Source organism: Bos indicus, chromosome 22 (genome assembly GCF_029378745.1).
Source record: "Bos indicus isolate NIAB-ARS_2022 breed Sahiwal x Tharparkar chromosome 22, NIAB-ARS_B.indTharparkar_mat_pri_1.0, whole genome shotgun sequence".
Taxonomy (NCBI): Eukaryota; Metazoa; Chordata; class Mammalia; order Artiodactyla; family Bovidae; genus Bos; species Bos indicus.
The window spans coordinates 7539885-7555205 of record NC_091781.1 but is presented as its reverse complement, the minus strand read 5'-3'; the positions used below and the strand labels follow the sequence as shown (position 1 = coordinate 7555205).

Below are 15321 nucleotides of genomic sequence, written 5' to 3'. Positions count from 1 at the left end.
TTTGACAAAATTCAACATCCATTCATGATAAAACTTTCACCAAAGTAGGTATACAGGAAATGAATCTCAATATAATAAAAGCTATTTATGACAAACCAACAGCCAATATAATACTCAACAGTAGAAAAGTTGAAAGCCTTCCTGCTAAAATCTGGAACAAGACAAGGATATCCATTCTCACCACTTCTATTCAACATATTAATGGAAGTCCTAGCCTCAGCAATCAGACAAGAGAGAGAAATTAAAGTTTCCAATTTGGAAAGGAAGAGGTAAAATACTACATGCAGATGACAGGATACTACATATAGAAAACTCTATAGACTTAGAGTTGGTCCATAAAGAAGGCTGAGTGCCAAAGAACTGATGCTTTCAAACTGCAGTGCTGCAGAAGACCCTTGAGAAATGGAAGCCATCTCATGTTCTTGGATTGGAAGAATATTGTTAAAATGGCCATACAACCCAAAGCAATCTACAGATTTAATGCAATCACTATCAAATGACCCATGACATTTTTCACAGACCTAGAATAATCTGAAATTTTATATGGAGGAATAAAAGAACCAGAATTGCCAAAGCAGAGCTATAAAATCAAAGTAGGAGGCATAACTCTTCCAGATTCTGGAAACACTACAAAGCCACACCAATGAAGACACCGTGGTACTGGTACAGAAACAGGCATACGGGTCAACGGAACAGAGAGCACAGCAGTAACCCACACACCTGTGGCCAACATCTCCTCCTGCTTCACTGACTATGCCAAAGCCTTTGACTGTGCGGATCACAGCAAACTGTGCACATTTCTTCAAGAGATGGGAATACCAGACCACCTGACCTGCCTCCTGAGAAATCTGTGTGCAGGTCAAGAAGCAACAGTGAGAACTGGACATGGAACAACAGACTGGTTCTAAATAGGAAAAGGAGTACGTTAAGGCTGTATATTGTCACCCTGCTTATTTAACTTATATGCAGAGTACATCATGAGAAGTGCTGGGCTGGATGAAGCACAAGCTGGAATCAACATTGCCGGGAGAAATAGCAATAACCTCAGATATGCAGATGACACCACCCTTATGGCAGAAAGCGAAGAGGAACTAACAAGCCTCTTGATGAAAGTGAAAGAGGAGAGTGAAAAAGTTGGCTTAAAGCTCAACATTCAGAAAACTAAGATCATGGTATCTGGTCCCATCTCTTCATGGCAAATAGATGTAGAAACAGTGGAAACAGTGAGAGACTTTATTTTGGGGGGCTCCAAAATCACTGCAGATGGTGACTGCGGCCATGAAATTAAAAGATGCTTGCTCCTTGGAAAAAAGTTATGACCAACCTAGACAGCATATTAAAAAGCAGAGACATTATTTTGCTGACAAAGGTCCGTCTAGTCAAAGCTACAGTTTTTCCAGTAGTCATGCATGGATGTGAGTGTTAGACTATAAGGAAAGCTGAGTGCCGAAGAACTGACGCTTTTGAACTGTGGTGTTGGAGAAGACTCTTGAGAGTCCCTTGGACTGCAAGGAGATCCAACTAGTCCATCCTAAAAGAAATCAGTCTAGAATATTCATTGGAAGGACTGATGCTGAAACTGAAGCTCCAATACTTTGGCCACCTGATGTGAAGAACTGACTCACTGGAAAAGACCCTGATGCTGGGAAAGATTGAAGGCAGGAGGAGAAGGGGATGACAGAGGATGAGATGGCTGGATGGCATTACTGACTCAATGGACGTGAGTTTAAGTCAACTCTGGGAGTTGGTGATGGACAAGGAGGCCTGGCGTGGTGCAATCTATGGGGTGGCAAAGAGTCAGACACAACTGAGCAACTAAACTGAACTGCTGGCCAATTAATTTTTGATAAAGGAGGCAAGAATATAAAATGGGTAAAGTCTCCTCAGGGGTGTTGGGTAAGTTTGACAGCTGCATGTAAATCAATGAAGTTAGAACACACACTCTTGCCATGCACAAAAATAAACTCAAAATGGCTTAAAGACATAAACATAAGACATGACACCATAAAAATCCTTGCCAAAAGCACAGGCAAAACATTTTCTGACCTAAATGTTTTTCTCAGGTGAGCCTCCCAAGCCAACAGAAATAAAAACAAAGATAAACAGAACTGAATCAAATGTCCACGTTTTGGCATTGCAAAGAAAGCCATTATTTAAAAAGTAAAAAAAAAATGAAAAGAAAACCTAAGAAGTGGGAGAAAATATTTGCAAATGATGTGACCAACAAGGGCTTAATCTCCAAATTATACAAACAGCTCATATAACTCAACAACAAAAAACAAACAACCCAATCAAAAAATGGGCAGAATCTTAATAGACATTTCTCCAAAGAAGACATACAGACGACCAATACTCACATGAAAAGATACTCAACATCACTAAACATCAGTCAGTTCAGCTGCTCAGTTGTGTCCGACTCTTTGTGACCCCATGAACTGCAGCACGCCAGGCTTCCCTGTCCTTCACCAACTCCTGGAGCTTGCTCAAAGTCATGTCCATCCAACCATCTCATCCTCTGTCATCTCCTTCTCCTCCTGCCTTCAATCTTTCCCAGCATCAAGATCTTTTCCAATGAGTCAGTTCTTTGCATCAGGTGGCCAAAGGATTGGAGCTTCAGCATCAGACCTTCCAATGAATATTCAAGACTGATTTCCTTTAGGATGGACTGGTTGGATCTCCTTGCAGTCCAAAGGACTCTCAAGAGTCTTCTCCAACACCACAGTTCAAAACCATCAATTCTTCGGTGCTCAGCTTTCTTTATGGTCCACCTCTCACATGCATACATGACTACTGGAAAAACTGTAGCTTTGACTAGACAGACCTTTGTCGGCAAAGTAATGTCTCTACTTTTTAATATGCTATCTAGGTTGGTCTTAGCCCTTCTTCCAAGGAGCAAACATCTTTTAATTTCATGGCTGCAGTCACCATCTGCAGTGATTTTGGAGCCCCCCAAAATAAAGTCTCTCACTGTTTCCATTGTTTCCCCATCTATTTGCCATGAAGTGATGGAACTGGATGCCATGATCTTAGTTTTCTGAATGCTGAGTTTCAAGCCAACTTTTTCACTCTCCTCTTTCACTTTCATCAAGAGGCTCTTCAGTTCTTCTTCGTTTTCTGCCATAAGGGTGGTGTCATCTGCATATATGAGGTTATTGATAGTTCTCCTGGCAATCTTGATTCTAGCTTGTGCTTCAACCAGCCTGGCATTTCACATGATGTACTCTGCATATAAATTAAATAAGCAGGGTGACAATATACAGCCTTGATGTACTCCTTTCCCAATTTGGAATCAGTCTGTTGTTCCTAGTCCAGTTCTAACTGTTGCTTCTTGACCTGCACACAGATTTCTCAGGAGGCAGGTAAGATGGTCTGGTATTCCCATCTCTTGAAGAAATTTCCAGTTTGTTGTGATCCACACAGTCAAAGGCCTTAGTCAATAAGGCAGAAGTAGATGTTTTTCTGGAACTCTCTTGCTTTTTCTAAGATCCAACAGATGTTGGCAATTTCTTCTTTGGATCACTAACCATCAGAGAAATGCAAATCAGAACTACAACAAGGTACCACCTCACACTGGTCAGAATGGCCGGTATAAACAAAGTCTACAAACAATAAATGCTGGAGAGGGTATGGAGAAAAGGGAATCTACACTGTTGGTGGGAATACAAACTGGCACAATTACTAAAGGAGATGAGTGTGGAGTATGGAGGTTCCTTAAAAAACTAAAAATGGAACTACCATGTGACTCAATAATCCTATTCCCACTCTATGTATGGGAAAACCATAATTTGAAAAGATACATGGACCCCAATGTTCATCACAGTGCTATTTACCATAGCTAAGAAATGGAAGCCACTTAAATGTCCACTGACAGTGGAATAAAGACAATGTAGTGTATCTATATAATGAAACGTTACTCAGCCATAAAAAAGAATGAAATAATGCCATTTTCAGCAACATGGATGGACTTATAGATTATCACACTAAGTGAAGTAAGATAGACAGAGAAAGGTAAATATCACATGTGTTCACTCATTTATGGAATCTACCTAAAAAAAAAAAGGATACAAAGGAACTTATTTACAAAACAGAAAGACTCACAGATTTCAAAAACAAAGTTACGGTTACCAAAGGGGAAATGTGGGAGAGAGGGATAAATTAAAAGCTTGGGATTAACATACACACACACTACTATATATAAAATAGATAACCAATAAGAATTACTGTGTAACATGGAATTCTACTCATTAGATGGTGACTGCAGCCATGAAATTAAAAGACGCTTACTCCTTGGAAGGAAAGTTATGACCAACCTAGATAGCATCTTCAAAAGCAGAGACATTACTTTGCCAACAAAGGTTCGTCTAGTCAAGGCTATGGTTTTTCCTGTGGTCATGTATGGATGTGAGAGTTGGACTGTGAAGAAGGCTGAGCGCCGAAGAATTGATGCTTTTGAACTGTGGTGTTGGAGAAGACTCTTGAGAGTCCCTTGGACTGCAAGGAGATCCAACCAGTCCATTCTGAAGGAGATTAGCCCTGGGATTTCTTTGGAAGGAATGATGCGAAAGCTGAAACTCCAGTACTTTGGCCACCTCATGTAAAGAGCTGACTCAATGGAAAAGACTCTGATGCTGGGAGGGATTGGGGGCAGGAGGAGAAGGGGACGACAGAGGATGAGATGGCTGGATGGCATCACTGACTCGATGGACATGAGTCTGAGTGAACTCCGGGAGTTGGTGATGGACAGGGAGGCCTGGCGTGCTGCGATTCATGGGGTCGCAAAGAGTTGGACACGACTGAGCGACTGATCTGATCTGATCTGATGTGTAAAGAATCTGAAAATGAATGAATGCAGGTATAACTGAATCACTTTCCCACACACTTGAAACTAACACAATATTGTAAATCAATTATAATCCAATAAAATTAAAAAAAAAAAAAAGAAAATGCACTGATTGAAAAACAAGAAAAATTATTTTCAAATTCACCTACCAACACAGGGGACAAAGGTTCGATCCCTGGTCCAGGAAGATCCCACATGCCATGGAGCAAAGAAGTCTGGGCGCTACAACTACCGAGCCAGCGCTTCCTGAGCCTGCAAGCTGCAACTACTGAGGCTATGCGCTGCAAGGAGTGAAGCCTGAACGCCCTAGGGCCTGCACGCCACAAGAGAGGCCACTGCAGCCAGAAGCCTGGCACTGCAAAGAAGAGGAGCCCCCACTCTGCAACTAGAGAGAAGCCGCATGCAGCAACAAAGACCCAGCGCAGCCATAAATAAATAAATGAATCTTCCGTAAAAAGAAAAAAAAAACTATCTTCATTTATAGGCAGCATGACTGTCTACAAAGAAAATCCAAAGTAATCAACAAAGAAAACTACTAAAACTAATGTGAATCTATTCAGGTTGCAGGATAAAAGATTAATGTACAAAAATCAATCATATTTCGAGGACTTCCCTGGTGGTGTAGTGGCTACGACTCCATGTTCCCAATGCAGAGGCTGGAGTTCGAGTCCTGGTCAGAGAACTACTAGACCCTACGTGGTGGCATGACGTGTAACAGTTCACATACGGCAACTAACAGGCCCCACACACTTCCGCTAAGATCCAGTGTGGCCAAATAAGTAAACAACATTTTTTTTTAATGGAAAAAATGTTTAAAAATCAATTATATTTCTATTTCCAACAATGAATGATCAAAATTTGAATTTAAAATGTCATTTACAATAATATGTCATAACACTTATGGATACATAGACAAAAGATGTGCACAATTTGTACACTGAAAACTCCATAACATACTGAAGGAAATTTTATTTTATTTTATTTTTTTTAATTTAATTTTATTTTTTAAACTTTACATAATTAGTTTTGCCAAATATCAAAATGAATCCGCCACAGGTATACATGTGTTCCCCATCCTGAACCTTCCTCCCTCCTTCCTCCCCATACCATCCCTCTGGGTCGTCCCAGTGCACTAGCCCCAAGCATCCAGTATCGTGCATCGAACCTGGACTGGCATCTCGTTTCATACATGATATTTTACATGTTTCAATGCCATTCTCCCAAATCTTCCCACCCTCTCCCTCTCCCACAGAGTCCAGAAGACTGTTCTATACATCAGTGTCTCTTTTGCTGTCTCGTACACAGGGTTATTGTTACCATCTTTCTAAATTCCATATATATGCATTAGTAAACTGTATTGGTGTTTTTCCTTCTGGCTTACTTCACTCAAAAACAGTGGTGAGATGCCACGAAGTAGGTGGCAATGCCTTAACCACATGCGTGTTGTCAGGCCCGAGAGCCTCTTCCATCCTTGTCAAGGGGAGTGCTAACCTTCTCTACTTTCATACAACACTGAGGGAAATTTTAAAAACACCTAAATATAAGGAGAGATAAGCCAGGCTTATGGGTTGAAAGGCTAAGTACTTCTAAGATGTCAAGTCTCTGCAAATTGATCTATGGATTCACCATCATCCTAATCAGGATCCCAGCAAGCTTTTTTGTAGAAATTGACGAGATGGGTCCATAATTTGTATGGAAATGCCACTAACCTAGTACAGCTAAAACAAGTTTGAAAGATAATTAAGTTCAAGGACTAAGAAAGCCTGATTTCAAGACTTATTATAAAGCTATAGTTATCAAGACAGTGCGTCTGCTGTAAAGATAGGCAATTCGATCAATGGGAAATACTGAGAGTACAGAAATAGTTCCGTAATTATTTGGACAAATAATTTTTAACAAAACTGTAAGAGGCAATTTGGTGGGAAATGGGTGGTCATTTCAACACATGGTGCTAAGAACTGAATGTCACAGATAAAACATGAGTATCAACCTAAACCTCACACCATACACAAAAAACCATGTCAAAATGGATCACAGACCTAAACTACAGAACTTCTAGAAACATATGAGAAAACCTTTAAGGCCTTGAGTTAGGCAAAGATCTCATATGTAATACCAAAAGCATGATTCATAAGAAAAATACTGATAAACTGACCTACCTCAAAATGAAAAACTTCAAAAGACAGTTAAAGAATACAAAGGTAAGCCACAGACTGGGGAAAAAAATTTGCAAAACATATCTGATAAAGGATTTATATTCAGAACATATTAAGAACGCCCAAAATTCAATGGTAAGACAATAAACAATCTAACGGAAAAAAAAAAAAAAGGCAAAACAACCAACCAACCAAATATTAGAACAGACATTTCAGCAAAGAAAATAAATGGAGAGCAAAAATCACATAAAAAGACACTTAACAGCATTAGTCATTACAGAAATGCAAACTAAAACCACAATGAGATACCACTGTCCACATCCATAGGAGTGGCTAAAATGACAAAGACTGACCCACCAAGTGTTGGCAAAGACTTAGCGGAACTGGAAGCATCATACACTTCTGGCGGGAATGTAAAATGGTACAATTTTTCGAGAAACATTTTGGAAGTTTCTTAAAAAGTGAAACACACACCTATCAAATGATCTACTCCATTCTACTCCTAAGAAAAATGATGGCATGCATCTTGCATGAAAACCTTTATGATAGCCTTACGTGTAATGGGTGAAAACTGGAAAAACCCAAATGTCCATAAACAGATGAATGAATAAAATGCATTATATGCCATACAGTGGACCACTCCCTATCAATAAAAACAAATGAAAACTTACCGACACACGTAACAACATGGGTGACTCTCAAAAACAATCAAGTTAAAGAGGCCAGGCAAAAAGGAGTGCATGCTGTAAAATACAAAATTCTAGAAAAAGCAAGCTAACCTACAGTGACAGAAAGCAGATCGGGGCTTCCTAGAGCTGAAGTAGAGAAGGGCTGGGAGGAAGGGGATGACAAAGGCACATGAGGAAAACTCTGTGGGACATGAACACATTCATTATCTTGATTACAATGCTAGTTTCATGGGTATATGCATAATCTACACTACATCAAACTGTATACTTTAAAGATGCACAGTTCATTGTAGTGCAATTACATCTCAATATTTAAAATCAACAGGACTTCGTATCTAATGATGGAGCAGGAGTTACAGAGAACAGATACACAAGACCCATTAGAATCAAATTTCAATCTACTATAATTACTACTGTATCTCCAGTGCCTCAATCAGTACTTGGTATAGCACAAGCTCAACCAACACTTGTAAACAAACCGCACCCCTCGTGCCACAGCAAGAACACACAGGTGAGGGCAGGACAGAGGCCAAGGCTGTGCTAGGTGCTTTCAACCAAACCCTGACAGCATAACAAAACTCTCCTCCAGTCAGGATCCTTTGATTATGTTTATCATTATTTCTCACAGTGATCTGGCCTCACACGTTAACAATTTATATAGATACTGACACAGATTTCTGCTCTAAAATTCATGGTAAACCAGTAACATTCTTAGCCTTACAGGAGTTTTGTTACCCATGGCTCTATTCCAAGTGCCAAGAGGAGAATGTGTTTCTTTGACGTCCCCACAGACAATCCACATCTTCACTTTTAGTTTCTTTAGTGGAAACACGATCAGATTTATGTTTTCTGGTCTAAGTTATCTTAGGACCTATTTGGTACATTTAGTTCAGTTTAGTCGCTCTGTCGTGTCTGACTCTTTGCGACCCGTGAACCACAGCACACCAGGCCTCCCTATCCACCACCAACTCCCGGAGTTCACCCAAACTCATGTCCATTGAGTCAGTGATGCCATCTAACCATCTCATCCTCTGTTGTCCCCTTCTCCTCCTGTTTTCAATCTTTTCCAACATCAGGGTCTTTTCAAATGAGTCAGCTCTTCACATCAGGTGGCTAAAATATATTTAAGCTTCCTGTTAAAACAGACTCAATCTATTCCACTGGTTTACAAAGCCTTTGAAGAAGCACACAATTTTTCTGATGATCTGAATTTTCTGATTAACAATAAAAAACCCACCTCTGTGTTCTAAAACACAGACGAAGTGTTTTGATCCTTAGAAGATATCATGAATTGATTTTCTTCCAATGGTGCAGCAGATGTTTCAATTACAAATTCTAGTATTTGTAATCACTACGCACTGTACATTCTCACTGGAGGTCTGTGATTGACTATGCTATGGTATGGTTAAGCTTCCAAGAGGCAAAGACCATTCCCAGATTCTAAGGGGCAGTGTGTGTGTCCTAATTTAGCCAACCTCAAACACCACCAGCGGCCACAAGGGTAAAGACATACAGGTTTAATTACGTCCTGTCTCAAAAAAGCTCAAAGCACGTGTCCTTGACAGTGGAGAAATAACATTTCCAATAAATAACGGCTATCCAGGAAGAGGTGGGCAAGCATTTGGCTGGATGGGTATATTGCTAATGAGAATAAAGTGAATGTGATAACCATATCTCATTACAGGTAAGCAAAATCCCAGGTTATGGTAAAGAAGTTTTTGAAAGAATTATTTTGTTAATTAGTATAATTTATACAACAAGGTGGAAAAGAAGGCAATGGCACCCCACTCCAGTACTCTTGCCTGGAGAATCCCATGGATGGAGGAGCCTGGTAGGCTGCAGTCCATGGGGTCACCAAGAGTCAGACACGACTGAGCGACTTCACTTTCACTTTTCACTTTCATGCATTGGAGAAGGAAATGGCAACCCACTCCAGTGTTCTTGCCTGGAGAATCCCAGGGATGGGGGAGCCTGGTGGGCTGCCGTCTATGGGGTCGCACAGAGTCAGACATGACTGAAGCGACTTAGCAGCAGCAGCAGCATACAACAAGGTAGCCATGATTCTGAGAAGGCACCTAGGAAGATGGGAAAGTGACGAAGAGAAGCGAAGTGAACTAATATGATTACATGCCTGGTACCGTGTACATGTTACTTGACACCTATGACATTCCCATGAAGGAGCTGTAACTGCCTCCTCTTTACAGATGAGAGAACTGACGGCAAAGTGAAGTAGCCTGCCCCACGGCCACACCTCTGACCACACTGGAGCTCTTGGTTTCTAGTTCAGGCCTGCTGGCTCCAAAATCATGATATTCTCATTACTCTATGCAAGTTACATAGGAAGATTCCAACAGAAGAAAAGCAAATAATATGCCTGGCTTATTTTTGCTGATGAGAATGCCAGCTAAAAGCTGCCATGACAGACTGAGTCACAGTGGACTGACTTACTTCAAGGAGGAATCGCCAACGCCAATACACCCTCGCAAGCTCAGCTTCCTCAGGAACCCACCACATCGCTTTGAGATGTTTTCCACCACTCGACCCTTCAATGGAGAAAGTTGGAAAAAATCTTATTCATGCTGCTTATCTAACAGCAAAATAACCTGAAGTTTAGGAACTAAATATGTATTTCCAGGTGTAACAGACGATATTTTAGAACATTCTTCCAACACCCCACTTCTGCTCCTAGCGTATAAAGGGACTGCAAGCACTGAAAAAACGTTTTCAGTTAAAACATTAAGTCTTTTTAAAAATTACACACTCTCTTGGAGGTAGGCCTCCCTGAGCCAGGGCTCACGGCTACTCCACAAATTCTAAAGGCTTTTTGAGGCCAGCTATGGCAACACTGGCTGCTGGGCAGAGATCTAAAACAACATTGCTTAAAAAAAAAAGAAAATCTATTTAAGCTAAACAGTACTACTCTAAAAATATGAAAATGCAACCTAAAAGCTACCCCTCTTTCTTCTCAGCAATCCCCTATTTAAACACATTTGCTTTGAAAAGGTAACTTTGACTGGGTACGGGCAGATATATGAGAACACTGATTAAACACTTCCACTTTTTCAGGCATGATTTTAATACTTTCTTGTATCTGTTAAGGCTCATTTAATATTCACAATAACTGTGCTAGTGACTACTCTTCCATGAACTAAGGAAGAGAATGTCTGAAATACAGGAAATCCCTTGGGATGTCTCTCAGTATTAATATGCCCTAGGATTAAAGTCAACGGGAAACTGAAGCCAGTCCAAAGAGGACTATTCATGGCTTTGGGAATGGCAGTTTGGGTCAGTCCACCAAGTAAGGAACCACGACCAGCTGAGGGGCTTGCTGAAGACAGAAAGAATGCAGAATGTGTGGCAGAAGGTAGCTGTAAGTGCCAAGTCTGACCACGTGAGCAGTTATAGAGATTAGGACTGTAATGGCTGTACTTTCTCCCTATTTTGTTATGACTGTGTGTGTACAGAACAAATATTTTTCTGTCTTTCCTGTCTTTTCCCCTTTCTGTGTGATATGAGATGTACTGACTTTGTATCATAGTAAAGTTCTTTCAATTCTGCATTCACGTGCTGAAGGCGCCGAGCGTCAGCAAGAATGAGTATCACTCTAGGACTTTGCCTCTGCTTCTGAGGAGGGGCTTAAGCATGTTTTTGGTTGTACACTGGATAGCTGAATCACAGTAGGCGGAATCATGAGTGCGTACTGTCTTTATGTGGAGATTAAGTATGGTTTAAGGACATGCCTATGGGTGCAAGTTGACAAGGGGTGAACTCATGATGATTAATGTCATGGTCAACATGACTGGGTCACAGACAGCCAGTCTGTGACTTGGCCAAACATCATTCTGGGTGTTGTTGTCTGTAAGGGTTTCTGGATGAGATTAGCATCGGAATCAGCAGGCTGAGTAAAGCAGATTGTCCTTCCCAGCAGCGGTGAACAGAGCAAAAAGGGCTGACTGAGAGAGATCTCCTGCCTGACGGCTGAGCCAGACATTGCTCTTTTCTGGCCTTTGGACCTGGGCTGAAACATCAACTCCTCTTGGGTCTCGAACCTGCCAGCTTTCAGACTGGAATTCACACACTGGCTCTGCTGGCTCACAGGCCTTCTGACTTGGACTGGAGCTACAGCTCTCCTGGGCCTGCAGCTTGCGGACCACACATCTGGGAACTTCTCAGCCTCCATCATCACATGACCCAATTCCTCATAAGGAATCTCTATGTCTGTTTCTATATACACACACAAAATCTTATTGGCTCTGTTTTTCTGGACAATCCAGACTAATACAGGGTGGATTCAATATCTTCATTTTGCAAATAAATAAAGTAAATGGTTACATTGCCATTACACTTCACTGAACAGCAGAGCTGGGGTTTATATCAAGTCTTTGTGACTCTAAGAGCCGTGTCCTCTGCATGATAACCACACCCACAAGGGAGGAAACACTGAGAAGGCATTTTGTTTCATTTGTAATACCGTCATCCTTACTTTACAAAGCAGCTATCTTGACACTGAACTCCAAGCCCTAAGAGTCCACCAGGACACATCAAACCACAGTATTATAGAAGCAAGATTCACACAGACTGGCTAACAACTTAAGCTGAAAATCCAAATTCTGATCTTGCTGGTGGCTTTATCTATGCTTTCTTGAGTCCTATCTATGTTAATAATTAGTTTTTGAACCAAAACTCCAGAGACTTTTAAAATAAATTTGTCAGTGGCAGGGAAAAAAAAAAAGATTATGAGTTGAAAATCCAAGATAAATATCTAATATTGAATAAAACTGCAAAAATAGCTCCACACCAATGTCTACAAATAAAGCACATCATTCTATTTTCTCCATTTCAAGTTAGTCACACTTATACACACTTCCTATTCTTCCTTCTATGGAGTAGAAGTTTTTATATTGGAATTTAAAAAATTACATTCAGAATTTTCTGTTGCACTGTTTCTAAATAAGAGAAAAAAAATAAGCAAATCCTTTTCAAATGCAAATTCCAGTCAGCGACACTGTGTAACATAGAGAGTATGCTATAGGTAAGCATTTCAGAAAGAAAGGCGTTACAGAAAAATAAGGCCTAACAGAGGAGCCCTTGGACTTACGACTTTCAGATAAGACTATTTGGTTATTTCTCATTTTTGGCCTCACAGACTCTTAATAACCATGAAGACAACAAAATGTTCAGCTTTCAAAGGCATGGGAAATGCCTGAACGTCAGGGAAGCGAGACTTACTCAGGAGACAGCGATGCTCAGGGAGAGGCCCGGTGCACACCCCCAGCTGCACGCGCCATTCTGAGATCAATCTCTGCCTTTTCTCTGAGACTCAAACCATGAAGCCCACTGTTCACAGTATCTACTCTCTCCCTTCTTACTAGGTGAGTGACCTTGGGTAAGTTACTCAAACTTTTTGTGCCTCAGTTTCTGCCATTTGTGTTTCTGAGAAGGCTAAAGTAATTAATACACAGAAAGTACTTAGAAGAGTACCCGGCACACGGTAAATACTCAGTATACCAGTCCTGCTCCTTGGCACTTTCTCTCTCCTCTCAACAGATCCACTTTTGTTCCAAACAAATGAATCTGAGACCATGAGTTTATCCATGGGATGCTTCCCAGGGTGACCACCCAGAGGTCCTATTAGCGTCCATCATTGGTGATTTAGTTGCTAAGTTGTGTCCGACTCTTGCGACCCCATGGACTCTAGCCCGCCAGGCTCCTCTGTCCATGGGATTCTCCAGGCCAGAATACTAGAGTGGGTTGCCATTCACTTCTCCAGAGGATCTTTCCGACCCAAGAATCAAACCCGGGTCTCCTACATTGCAGGCAGATTCTTCGCTGACTGACCTAGGAGCGAAGGACCTAGGTTATTTGTCTACGGGAGGCTCCATACTTGATTTAGAAGCCAACCTGGATTCCGAGTGGTAGCCCAAAGGGGGGACTAATTAGTGTTAGACTATATTCTTCACAGGTAGCTCTCTACACGTGTGGTGAGCCATGACCTGGTCTCTTTAGTAGAAGTGGGGCTTTCCTGGTGCGGGAGACCTGGTTTCAACCCCTGGGTCGGGAAGATCCCATGGAGAAGGGCATGGCACCCCACGCCAGTGTTCTTGCCTGGAGAATCCCATGGACAGAGGAGCCTGGTGGGCTACAGCCCATGGGGTTGCAAAGAGTCAGACACGACTGAGCAATTAACACTTTCACTTTAGTGGAAGTACTCAAGTATTTCTGCAATGCGTTTACACAGCTGCAGTCAGCTAAAATAGTGAGACCAAATAATGTACAAGGTAGTGATATTTACGTGAAATAGCATTTTTTTCCTTGGCACACTGTGTGGCATGCAGGATATTAGTTCCCCAACCAGGGAACTGCATTGGGTGCACAGAGTCTTAACCACTGGACTGCCAGGGAAGTCCTGAAATAGTATTTTTTTAATATCTGAATTGAAAAGCTTTTTATGTGCCTTCCAAAAAATTGTAGCTTGGAAAAATCAAAGAAAACTGAAGAGATAATTAAAAAAAAAACCCCACAGGAAAAAAATGCTTACAATTTTTTTTTTTTAAAACAAAGACTCTCCTTTGCCCAGAAGAAATGACAATTTTTAGAATTTAATATTGTCCTCAACATCGCTAAGTAAACACAATGAACAAAGCTCTATAGATTATCAGTTCGAAGGGGAAATATATGTCAGCATGTTTGGGAGGGGCTCTATTGTAATCATTAAGTCTGGAAGGAGTTTTAAACAATTCCTGACTCAGGGAACAGAGTTCAAGCCAAGAACAAGAGTTTATCTTTCCAGGGAGCCTGGGAAAGCCTGAGGCCCCTGCCCGCTGCCAAGCTCAGAGCACAGCAACCTGTGTGGAGGCCGAGTGTGGTCAACCTTGAGCTCAGCCCTGCCTCCTGCAGCGGCGTCCGCTTCACTGGGTTAGATGGCTCCAGGACAGGCATCACTCACTCGATGGACACGAGTCTGAGCAAACTCCGGGAGGTGGTGAAGGACAGGGAAGCCTGGCATGCTGCAGCCCATGGGGTCGCAAAGAGTCAGACACGACTGAGCGACTGAACACCCACAAAGAAGACAGGCAAGCAGCAAGTGACCAGAGAAGGAGGTGACGGGCCTCCACATCTGGCCATTAGTTCTTGGTAACACTATCTTCCTGTTAAACATATTTCCTTATCCATTAAAAAAGATACAAAATATATAATAAAAACATGTGAACACGCTACATGAGCAACTGATTTAAAACACAATTCCACTACACTGAGTTGGCTAAACTAGAAATCAGTAAGGTTTTACTAACAATAGGCAGATAATAAAACTTCAGCATCTCCAGACCCTTAAAATAGTACTCTAGACAGTCACTATGTGTAGTACTGTTTATTACTGCCCTGTTTCTTTTTGGTTAGAAATGCGTAGTTAATATTACAGTTGTTTTAAGAAAAATTTTCCCATTTGATCTGGTTTACCATTCTTTTTTTTTATTAATAGCTTATTAATAGCTTCTTTATTAGTTTAACTGGCAGATATAATCAAAGGACTCAGAAGAAAAGTGACATTATATTACTAACCATTTGCCAGGTTAAATCTTTAACCCAGGGAGCTCTGCATATCTTTTTACATTCCATATTTGGTTACTTTGACACA

The 15321-nt window shown here is 41.2% G+C and overlaps 1 protein-coding gene and 1 non-coding gene across 6 annotated transcripts in view; both read right to left on the bottom strand.

The window, feature by feature from the left end:
- FBXL2 (F-box and leucine rich repeat protein 2) overlaps window positions 1-15321 on the bottom strand; it is an 83268-nt gene that overhangs the window by 28529 nt on the left and 39418 nt on the right. For all 5 annotated transcript variants that reach the window (XR_011563204.1, XR_011563205.1, XM_070777324.1 and 2 more), the window contains exon 5: window positions 10134-10228. Coding sequence is in view for 3 of the 5 variants with exons in the window: in XM_070777324.1 (XP_070633425.1) it covers window positions 10134-10228 (95 nt within the window). In the remaining 2 variants the exon portion in view is untranslated. The remainder of the gene's footprint in view (window positions 1-10133; window positions 10229-15321) is intronic.
- On the bottom strand, window positions 6228-6353 carry LOC139178761 (U6atac minor spliceosomal RNA). The gene has a single exon (XR_011563253.1). It is a non-coding gene; the product is annotated as a U6atac minor spliceosomal RNA (small nuclear RNA).